General features: G+C 39.5%; 1 protein-coding gene across 1 annotated transcript; it reads right to left on the bottom strand.

Annotated features, from left to right (window-relative positions):
• Positions 1–8,908: 8,908 nt before the first annotated feature.
• Positions 8,909–11,355, bottom strand: LOC138929568 (uncharacterized). The gene is made up of 3 exons (XM_070288980.1): positions 10,876–11,355; positions 9,967–10,306; positions 8,909–9,633 (listed from the first exon to the last, which is right to left on the bottom strand). Exons 1-3 carry the CDS (start codon positions 11,353–11,355, stop codon positions 8,909–8,911), a joined length of 1,545 nt encoding a protein of 514 aa, XP_070145081.1.
• Positions 11,356–11,800: the final 445 nt, after the last annotated feature.

The following is an 11,800-nucleotide window of genomic DNA, read 5'->3' as shown; positions in this document are numbered from 1 at the left end:
TATTAGCCATGTAAAAACTAATATAATTACAAATTCTGAAGTGGATACATGCATTACTAGCTGAGTTGTGAACTTTTTGTTTACAAATTTACAATTGAGTATGCAAATGTATTAGCCATGTAAAAACTAATATAATTACAAATTCTGAAGTGGATATATGCACTATTATCTGAGTTGTGAACTATTTGTTTACAAATTTACAATTGAGCATGCAAATGTATTAGCCGTGTAAAAACTAATATAAATACAAATTCTGAATTATTAGCTGAGTTGTGAACTTTTTGTTTACAAATTTACAATTGAGTATGCAAATGAATTAGCCCTGTAAAAACTTATATGAATACAAATTCTGAAGTGGATGCAGGCATTATTAGCTGAGCTGTGAACTTTTTGTTTACAAATTTACAATTGAGTATGCAAATGTATTAGCCTTGTAAAAACGAATATAAATACAAATTCCGAAGTGGATACAGGCATTATTAGCTGAGCTGTGAACTTTTTGTTTACAAATTTACAATTGAGTATGCAAATGTATTAGCCATGTAAAAACTAATATAAATACAAATTCTAAAGTGGATATATGCACTATTATCTGAGTTGTGAACTTTTTATTTACAAATTTACAATTGAGTATGCAAATGTATAAGCCGTGTAAAAACTAATATAATTACAAATTCTGAAGTGGATACATGCATTACTAGCTGAGTTGTGAACTTTTTGTTTACAAATTTACAATTGAGTATGCAAATGTATTAGCCATGTGAAAACTAATATAATTACAAATTCTGAAGTGGATATATGCACTATTATCTGAGTTGTGAACTATTTGTTTACAAATTTACAATTGAGCATGCAAATGTATTAGCCGTGTAAAAACTAATATAAATACAAATTCTGAAGTGGATACATGAATTATTAGCTGAGTTGTGAACTTTTTGTTTACAAATTTACAATTGAGTATGCAAATGAATTAGCCCTGTAAAAACTTATATGAATACAAATTCTGAAGTGGATACAGGCATTATTAGCTGAGATGTGAACTTTTTGTTTACAAATTTACAATTGAGTATGCAAATGTATTAGCCGTGTTAAAACTAATATAAGTACAAATTCTGACGTGGATACATGCATTATTAGCTGAGTTGTGAACTTTTTGTCTACAAATTTACAATTGAGTATGCAAATGTATTAGCCTTGTAAAAACTAATATATATACAAAATACAGGCATTATTAGCTGCGCTGTGAACTTTTTGTTTACAAATTTACAATTGAGTATGCAAATGTATTAGCCATGTAAAAACTAATATAATTACAAATTCTGAAGTGGATATATGCACTATTATCTGAGTTGTGAACTTTTTGTTTACAAATTTACAATTGAGTATGCAAATGTATAAGCCGTGTAAAAACTAATATAAGTACAAATTCTGCCGTGGATACATGCATTCTTAGCTGAGTTGTTAACTTTTTGCTTACAAATTTACAATTGAGTATGCAAATGTATTAGCCTTGTAAAAACTAATATAAATACAAATTCTGAAGTGGATTCAGGCATTATTAGCTGAGTTGTGAACTTTTTGTTTACAAATTTACAATTGAGTATGCAAATGTATTAGCCATGTAAAAACTAATATAATTACAAATTCTGAAGTGGATACATGCATTACTAGCTGAGTTGTGAACTTTTTGTTTACAAATTTACAATTGAGTATGCAAATGTATTAGCCATGTAAAAACTAATATAATTACAAATTCTGAAGTGGATATATGCACTATTATCTGAGTTGTGAACTATTTGTTTACAAATTTACAATTGAGCATGCAAATGTATTAGCCGTGTAAAAACTAATATAAATACAAATTCTGAATTATTAGCTGAGTTGTGAACTTTTTGTTTACAAATTTACAATTGAGTATGCAAATGAATTAGCCCTGTAAAAACTTATATGAATACAAATTCTGAAGTGGATACAGGCATTATTAGCTGAGCTGTGAACTTTTTGTTTACAAATTTACAATTGAGTATGCAAATGTATTAGCCTTGTAAAAACGAATATAAATACAAATTCTGAAGTGGATACAGGCATTATTAGCTGAGCTGTGAACTTTTTGTTTACAAATTTACAATTGAGTATGCAAATGTATTAGCCATGTAAAAACTAATATAAATACAAATTCTAAAGTGGATATATGCACTATTATCTGAGTTGTGAACTTTTTATTTACAAATTTACAATTGAGTATGCAAATGTATAAGCCGTGTAAAAACTAATATAATTACAAATTCCGAAGTGGATACATGCATTACTAGCTGAGTTGTGAACTTTTTGTTTACAAATTTACAATTGAGTATGCAAATGTATTAGCCATGTGAAAACTAATATAATTACAAATTCTGAAGTGGATATATGCACTATTATCTGAGTTGTGAACTATTTGTTTACAAATTTACAATTGAGCATGCAAATGTATTAGCCGTGTAAAAACTAATATAAATACAAATTCTGAAGTTGTGGTGGCCAGTCGCAAACCGAAAATAAAATATATGAGAAATACGGAAATTAATTTGTGAACATTGCGAAAATGCAAATCACATTTGAATTCGCATATGCCCACAAGCAAAACGTAGAGTATAGCGGAGAGCGTCGATAGAAGTTTATCTGGCCTGCTCTTGCATACAGCCTACCGGCATAGCGCTAACCCTTTCTCGTGTGCACCGAATGCGTGTGAAGACGGAAAAGGCGAAGAGCGACTGGAAGCACTCCGTTAGGTGAAGTTTGGCAACGCTGCAATTGCGTACAGCTAACTTCTCGAGTCAGAGTTCTCGCTCATTTCATTTTTGGCACTAATAACGTTCGCATGCAAACCGCTGCTGATCGTTGTAATAATAGTGGAAAATTTTCAACCGCGTGGCCGAAAATTTTAAAGTGTTTTCTGGCCAAGGAAAAGGAGTTCACCAGTGCAGAAGGAGTTTCGGAGAAACGAACCCAGCACAAGGGGTAAATATTTCCGTGAAAAGTGCAAATGAAAGGCAGTGTTTAAGTGCATATTTTTGTGTAGGAAAGAGACGGAAGATACGTCGGCCGGCAACTTCAGCGCCAGAGCGGCAGCATTACGCCAGTTCTCGGGTGTTGGCCACCGGCTGGTAGACCGTTTTGGAGGCCGCTGGCCGAGATCAGTGCGACAACTGCCGTACTCTTTTGGACGTGCCACGCGCTGACTGCCACGTTTGAGGTTGGAATCGACCTGCGCGCGAGCACGCCCAACCCCCATCGGCCTTAACCTCAAATTTTGAGCGACACTTCGGCCGCGACACCGTGTGCCACATGAAGGTTCGGATTTAACCTTAATCCGACCTGCCGTTCCCAATCAGCCAATCCATCCCAGGCGTGGTGTCGGAGTACCCATGCGGGTTAGGCTACCCTAAGGAACGCGAGGAGGAGGAGAAGGAGCTACGAGCTCCTGCAGAAGCAACGACGATCGGTTGACCGTTGGTTTTGCTGCCGTAACTAGAAGGAGGAGACGAATGTGAGGCGACGCTAGCCTGCACTTGACGCGCACGTGCCACGTGCGGCACCATATCCCAGAGCGGGATGAAATAAGGAGAACAGACCTCTCGTCTGGCATGCGAAGACGCCAAACCCTTCGTATGCGGTGAATCGAACAGGAGATCTGGAGGAGAATGCCGCAAGGAGGCATCGCCATGTGCAGAGCTGCAGCCAATCAACGTTGACGTGTGCTGCAGATAATTTTCTTTGTTTAGGGATTCAGAGCCAATGTGCTGAAATTGTAGATCTAATTTTTTGATAATAATACTGTTTGTATTCAAGTAATGTAAATTTAGGGCCGTTTGAGCAACACAAAAATAATATTTGTCAGAAGTCAACAACATTTCTTGATTAAATCTAGCACAGCGTCTTCGATGGGCCCACCGAACCTGCTTCAACCGGATTTGCGAGTAAGTGAGATCTCTCCTTATAAAAAAAAAAAAAAAAAAAAAACATATTGATTTCTGACTTTAAAAATATATTACATTTTTGTGTGTGCATTTAAATAACGAAACGCTATATAATTAGTCGATTGATATTTACATATTTTTTTTTACAATTCAATTAAAGTAAATTTTCGTAGCATTATGATTAGGAGTAAATACACCGTAAGCAGCGATAAGAATTTTTGGAGCGAATAAGATTTTGTAGATGATAAGAAGATGCGATTGGATAACGCTTTGTTATTGTTTTGGGGCATTAGGCCAATATGATTGAATTTATGCGATACCTTGTTTTGATTGATTGATTCTTTTTCCAATATGTTGGAGTAATTTGAATTAGTTTTCGTGGATCGATCTTGATGCTGCCGCAATGTGAATTAGAATTATAATATAATAATAAACTTTGATTAAGGGATAACCGCAAACATAATCTCTCGAGTTATCATGGCAGGGAGGGTACAGAAAGGGATGGCGAATAACAGCTAGCCACCCCTACTCCTGGTGTTCTCTTGATTAGCTTACTGGTCCGTCCGCGCATTCCAGAATCCGAATATATCCTTTGTTGTTTTGAACTGTAGATTACAGTTAGTGCACTTAAAACTTTTCTTTTGCGTAGTGCAGTGTGTATATAGGGAAGATGAGGAAAACCCACGACAATCCGACGAGCTTAGCAAAGAGCAATGCTAGAAGTGCACGAAACCGAATCTCCTTATACACTAGGTTACCCTTAACCCGGTGAACACAGGCCAGGGAGCCCTGACGGGCAACCGACGAACCTAGTCTGGCTGACATAGAAAGACAAAGGGGGAACCGACTAGCTGGCTGGCTACTACATAGAAAGAAAATGGCGCCCAACGTGGGGCTAGATAGCTGTTTGAGTACTACATAGAAGGAAAATGGCGCCCAAACGTGGGGCGGATAGCCGTATACCTATCGCTGTATGTTGACTACATAAGAAGAAAATGCCACAACCAATTTGGGGCAAGCAACAGTGATACTTCTAGACACCGAAACCGACTAGAGATTGCCAGATTTCTAAGTGCAGGAAACTAGAATGAAACTCAGCTCCACGATTTTGCTCTAGTAGTTACCAATAATTGTATTAGTGTCTGCTGAAGTTTAGTTTCAGGTCTTTTCAGTTTATGTAATGATCTCTAAGAATTCGAGGCCGGAATCGCGATCTTGATTCGAGTAATCTACGGATTAGGTCGACCACTCAGTTTGAAGTATTCATGTAATCTTGGAAGGATTGAAAGTAACAATAAGTAGAACTTATTTGCGGATTTGGATGAATTTGAATTAGGTCTCTAGGAATTGCGATTGTATTTCGAGTAATCTACGGAATAGTCGACCAGAACCAACAGTTCACTTGATATCTCATTTCCATGAATGTTCTTTAAACTTGCTTTTAGACTACGGGAGTCTGTTCAATAGAATTGCAAAGTATTGGAGGTACTTCGATCTTTGACCGGTTCAGATAAAGTAACTCGAGAAGCAAGCACTCAAACTATATTTTTTTTTATTAATTTTGCTTTGAAATTTAACTTTTTGTAAGCTATCAAGAAACATAAGGAGTTTAATTCACATAGCGAGCATGCAGTCATTATAAGATCAATCACGAAACTATTGAATTTATTTGTATATAACCAAAGTATTTTTGCGATATGTCAGTACGTCACAGCAACGTCGATTTATCTGCCGCAGCAGGCGGCGAAATTACATCTTGTACAATTTGTACGCAACCATTGAGCGCAAGCGATTTAACAGCAACTACTCCTTGCGGTCATACATTCCACCATCAGTGTATCAGGGATCATATGATTGATTCCACTGGATGTCCAATGTGCAATCGAGAATGCACAGCACAACAATTGTCCTTGTCGAACAACAATCTTTTAGCGGAATTGTCAGCTGCGGATCGTAGATTAGGAGGTACTAATACTGTCAACAACGATTTACCGGCTTGCAGCGTGTCGATTGAGCATACGAACAGAGGTAGAGCAGGCGGAAGAAGAGGCAGGAATACAGGTCAACGCCGAGGCGGCGGACAACGAACAGGAATGACGCTGAGGTCAGGTCGCAATAATCCAGCGAACCACCTCGAGCAAAGTCTTGACACAGATTCTGTAAGAGATATTTCTAGGGCAGAAAATTTAGAGGACATAGAGAGAGTAGTACAGACAGCCATGCAGGCACAGCAACAAGTCATTAGGCAAGAACTTTCAGAGTTTATACGAGCGCAAGTAGCGAACCTACAGCTTGGTGGTTCTGCTCAAACTCCGAATAGGAGAATGAACGATAGACGAGATCAACCAAGGGAAGCTCATTCAGCAGAAACGGTTTACCATGATATTCATCTAAACACTCAGCGCGTCGATAGATCGGGTTCTACAGTTCAGCCAGAAAAGGTGCCGAGCATCATTCAGAGTTGGCACATCAAGTTTGATGGATTAAAGGACGGGTTACAGACAGAAGAGTTCCTTTATCGCATACAGGCATTAGTACAGCAAAATTTAAATGGGAATCGTCAGCTTCTATGTGACCATCTCCATTTATTTTTCGCTGGCAAAGCGAGCGAATGGTACTGGTGTAACGAACATCTATAAACAATGACAAGGCAGGATGTTACGGGTGGACTAGAGCGCACGCAAAAATGTTCCTCGGCTATGGCTCGTCAGCAAATGGTGTGGATCTTTGCTCTAATCCCCCAACGCCTCTTCGATTACTATACCCACTCAGATTTGCGTGCTACGACAAACCAATAACAAAACACTCTAACCGGTGAGAAACACATACTCCTACATTTGGGCTATTGTCGGGCTCTAAGCCCTATACACCTGCGATCGGGCCTACCGCTTTTCCACCTCCGCTGTTAATGAGGCGCCATCGGCCCACCCTTCCATTGGCCGTTCGTTTTCCATCTCCCTTCTCTAAGAACGGCCCCTTTGCGGTTCTGGTTTTTATGGGGGTTTCATGTCCGCCGAGGACAAACACTCAATTTAAAACATTATAAACATATTTATTTACGAGCTAACAAACATAAAATCCTCAAAAATAATATCGCCTAAATTAAGCATTAAAATCCACATTAAGTACGAGCGAATTGAATGAACATAATTTGACTAAATATAATAAATATAATATATCGAATAAACAGCTCAAAATTTATAAAAATGTGCAATAAAAATAAATATATAGATTCTAATTAAAATGCGGCATGCCTAATCTCTCTTAATTTTAATATTATTTAATTTAATTAATATATTTGAACTTAATATAAATAATTTCCTTCAAATTTATGGCCTTTTAAATTTCATACATTTCTTTTGTTTTTATATTCCTCTTTGATATTAACATTCGTTTTCTCTCAAGCCTCGATAAACCGCAAGAGTACAAGCCAACGCTCCCAATACGATATTGGCTGAGTGAGTTCTGTGCTCGAGTTCAATAACTACTCAATTTCCGTTACTGCTATTCTACTGCTCTTTACTGATCAGCTCAATTTTTGGCAATTATTCTTTTTCCTATTTTTTTGCTATATTTCTTTTCTCTTTTTTATTAAGCCGACCACTCACACCAAATACAAAAGATTAAAAATCCAAAATATCCGCTAAAAAATAATTTAACCATTTTTTGTAGGTCTTTTCTTTTGTTTAAACGCTCACCATATTTTTTTGCAGCATCCAACGAAGAAAGCGCTTTGTTCGGGGACACCTGAAAATTGCTGCGAAAGGAAAGGTTTTATGGGGACATGGGGATTTTTATTCTTTTTTTTTAATTTCTTTTAACTATTCACTTTTTTTTCTTTGTTTGGGGTAAGTTGCCTGCTAAGATTTTTTTCCCAGAGGTTAATTTTTTTGAACAAACTAATTTTAATTATTGGAAACTTGCGCCGAACTCAAACACATTTTGACGAGACAAAATTTCACATAAAAAAATCATTAAACAAAAAAATCAATTTTGGGTAAAACAATGAAAATTAATACGGCCAAAAATCAGCCTTTTTTTTTTCTTATTATATTCTCCCTCCTCCTTTTTCTTTCCTTTTCTCTTTGGCCAGTTATGTGAGGTTAAACCTCCTTTTCTCTTCCCTTTTTCTCACTTTCAAATTCTCATTATTTCTCAATTTTTCTGGGAATTTTCACAGCACATTTTTGGGACTTTTCACATTGAATTTTCGGTAGTTTTCACCGCAAAAAAAATGAGCTCAGGGGCAGGGACACAACACGTAAACAGCGCCCGCCGCGGTTGCCTTATTTTTCGCGATTTTTGGGCGATCCCTCGATGCTCTTCGCCGACCGTGAGCTGCGCCGACACTGGTCCCCCTCTCCGCCGCCGAGTCGCTCCAATGCGATCTCTTTGTTTGCTCGGCTGCTGGTCGGCCACCAATATCGTAGCTTGAGTTTTATTCTTTTCCGCTGCCAAACCCCTATAAGTCATAAGAAAAATCTGCTAATCGGAAACGAAGTCACTTTTCACTTTCCCCAACTCACCTAATCTATGGGATTTGGCCAATGAAAACAAATATCGGATCAGATTGCCTCTTTGCTAGCTTGGAAGCGCTGCATCCAAGTTTCGTTTGCCAAAGATCTCCTTTAAATTTTTCCGGATTGTCACTACTTTCACTGCGAAAGGTTCAAATGGAAAAGAACGCTGATGCCGCTCGCCCATGGCGCCAAACCCCTTAACAGCCGATCTGGAACCCGCTCTCACCAGAACATATCTGACAATTCGCCCTGTTGACCTATGCTGCTTTCTCTTAGCCAGCGAATCGCGTTTCTCAACTGACCCATAGATGGCGCTTGCTCTGCCTTTTCTACATGGGTCTACCAGCGCTACAAAATCCCCCCCTCAAGATCTGGAATGGGGTTTGACATCCCAAAACAGATCCCAAGAAAGCTGGTAGCTACGCCTGACTACTGCTTTAAGTCTTTGGCGTGATAGCGTCCCAAGGACCGACCTTGCAGATCCTCTAGTTCGTAGCATGAGTTCCCAAGCTTTTTCTGAATCCTGGCTTTGAGATATAGCGGGCCTAATTTAGCACTATAGCCTCCTGGAAAATTGCTTTGCCTGAAGTTTTTGCGATAGACCTCCTGACCTTCGTGATATACTACCTCACGAGACCGTAGATTATACTGACGTTCATTTTTCTCATTTTGTTTTTGCATAACCTCTCGAGCCTTAGAACGCACCAATTCCAACGAATCCTCCTGCGTGAACCTGGCTGTTTGGTCTTCCAGCATACCTAGAGCCCTCAATAGCTTATAAGTCGAACCAGACGAAATAAAATGCTGGCCAAAAACCATGTAATAGGGCGTTGCGCCAATTCCCGAATGTACAGATGACCGCAAGGCACAACAGATACTGCTTAGGTATTCGTCCCAATCCTTCTGGTCCTCTCTAATATATGACCGTATCGCGCTTATTACCGACCTATTCACCCTTTCGGATGCATTGGCCTGCGGAGCATAAACAGCAGTCAAGCTGTGGGCAATTTGGTACTGCTTCAACAACTTTTGGAATGGCTCGGACCTAAATTGGGAGCCATTATCGGATACAATTGTTTCCGGCACCCCAAAGGTATGAAATAACTCTTGCTGCAAATACTTGACAACCGAATCCGCAGTCATTTTCTTCACAGCTTTTAAAAAGACAAACTTTGAATAGTGGTCCAAAACTATAAATATCCCCACATTTCCCGAACGGGATCGAGGATATGGGCCCAGAAAATCAATGTAAAGTCTCTGAAAAAATCTTTGCGACTCGGGAGCAATTCCTATGGGTGGCCGTTGCACTCTGTTTGGTGCCTTTGTCCTTCTACAGATATCACAATTGCCTATATATTCCTTGACATCAGAAACTAATCCTGGCCAAAAATAATATCTGCGAATACGTTCTAGAGTCTTGTGCACTCCGCCATGAGACGCAAGCGGATCATCATGAGCTTTTTTTAAAATCTCAGGCACTAATTCACTTGGAATCCACAACTTCCATGCAAAGGTATCGTGAAGCAAATCCCCCGTTGCATGATCAGTCCTGCGATACAATAAGCCATCAGTAACCCTCAGATCCGGAAACTTATCGCTATTTGCGCTAACTTTTTCCTGTAGTTCTATATATTCGCTACCTTTAAACGCTGCAGATTGCAAATCGACCAAGAGCCCATGACTGGCATCTATTGCTGCCGATTCCTCCTCATTCACTCGCGATAACGCATCGGGAACCACATTGAGCCTGCCACTTCTGTGCTCAATTTTAAAGCTAAACCCTTGCAACTTTAATGACCAACGCGCCAGACGACTGTGCAAATCGGTCTGAGACATGAGCCATTTCAGAGACGCGTGATCCGTAATCACAGTGAAATCATGGCCTTCAATATACGCTCGGAACCTTTTTATGCAAATTATGGCTGCTAAGCATTCTTGTTCTGTCACTGAGTAATTCCTTTGGGCCTTATTCAACTTTTTCGAAACGAATGCGATGGGATATTCATCGCCTTCGTCTGTTTTCTGAACAAGGACACCACCGACACCAGATTTACTTGCATCACATTGAACAAAGAATGGTCTAGAAAAATCAGGGCTTCGAAGCACTGGCGCTGAGCAAAGCATATCTTTTAGCGCTTCAAAGGATTCCTTGCCTTCAGGGGTCATTTCAAACTTTTTCTTCGGCTTTAGCAGGTCTGTGAGTGGAGCTGCCACTGAAGCGAAATTGTTGATGAATTTCCTATACCATCCGACCATGCCAAGAAAACTTCGAAGAGCCTTCAACGATTTTGGTAATGGGAAGTCCTTCATGGCTGATATTTTTTCAGGGTCTGTACGAATGACGCCTTCTCCCACAATGTGGCCCAAATACTTAACAGACTTCATACAAAACTTACTTTTGCCGACATTTGCATTTGGTCAGCAACCAAACCTAAAACCCTCATATGGCCTTCGAATGTATCCGATACCACCAACAGGTCATCCAGATACACGAATACCTCATTTCTCAATGCCGCTGGAATTACTTTATCCATGAGACGGGTCATAGTTTGGGACGCATTCGTCAGTCCAAACGGCATCACTTTGTACTGGTAGAGAGGTTTTCCGGGAATAGTAAATGCAGTCTTTTCGCGAGAACTGGGCTCCAAAGGAATCTGCCAATAAGCGTCCTTTAAATCCAAACTCGAAATATAGACTGCTTTGGGAAGTCTACCTAGTATTCCATCGATTTGCGGAAGGGGGTAGGCATCTTTCTTGGTGGCTGCGTTGACTTTTCTACTATCGAGGCAGAGTCTAACCTTTCCAGGCTTCTGGACTAACACCACAGGAGACGACCAAGGACTATCAGATTCCTCAATAACCCCAAGTTTCAGCATTCGGTCTATCTCAGCATATAATAATTTTTCAATGGCCGGAGACACCGGAAAATGCCGCTGTTTGACTGGCTTAGCATCTCCTGTGTCTATTGAATGAGATATTAGAGTTGTTTTTCCAAGTCCTGACACCGCAAATGAAGGAAACTTAGCAATTACTTTCTCCAAAACCGAATTCTGCTCGCCAGATAGTTCGTGTGAATCTGACGCAATTTCATTAATTTGCATTGCAGACGGTAGCAAATCAAATTTGGACCAAAAGTCAATCCCTAAGTAGAGGTCTTGGCTCAGCGATGGTATTATGTTTAGATCCAAATCTTTGACGACTCCTTTGTATTGGACTGGAGTGCTAAAACGTCCAAGGACCTCTTGTCTTTTACCATCAGCTGTGCACGCTGCAGTCGCTACTGGTTTAAACGGATGATTGCTTTGAATTAACTGCTTAGCC

The sequence above is a fragment of the Drosophila kikkawai genome, unplaced genomic scaffold, assembly GCF_030179895.1.
Source record: "Drosophila kikkawai strain 14028-0561.14 unplaced genomic scaffold, DkikHiC1v2 scaffold_34, whole genome shotgun sequence".
Classification (NCBI taxonomy): domain Eukaryota; kingdom Metazoa; phylum Arthropoda; class Insecta; order Diptera; family Drosophilidae; genus Drosophila; species Drosophila kikkawai.
Note: the sequence above shows the minus strand (reverse complement) of the source record. Positions and strands in the feature narration are given on the sequence as shown.

Bases quoted from the DNA above. Each gene is read 5' to 3' on its own strand.
- LOC138929568 (XM_070288980.1), bottom strand. From the start codon at position 11,355: ATGCTGAAACTTGGGGTTATTGAGGAATCTGATAGTCCTTGGTCGTCT. The intron at 10,307-10,875 runs GTAAGTTTTGTA...CTCATGTCTCAG, and splicing joins AAATGCAAATGTCGGCAAAA to ACCGATTTGCACAGTCGTCT. The intron at 9,634-9,966 runs GTGAATTAGTGC...TCTTTTTAAAAG, and splicing joins ATGGAAGTTGTGGATTCCAA to CTGTGAAGAAAATGACTGCG.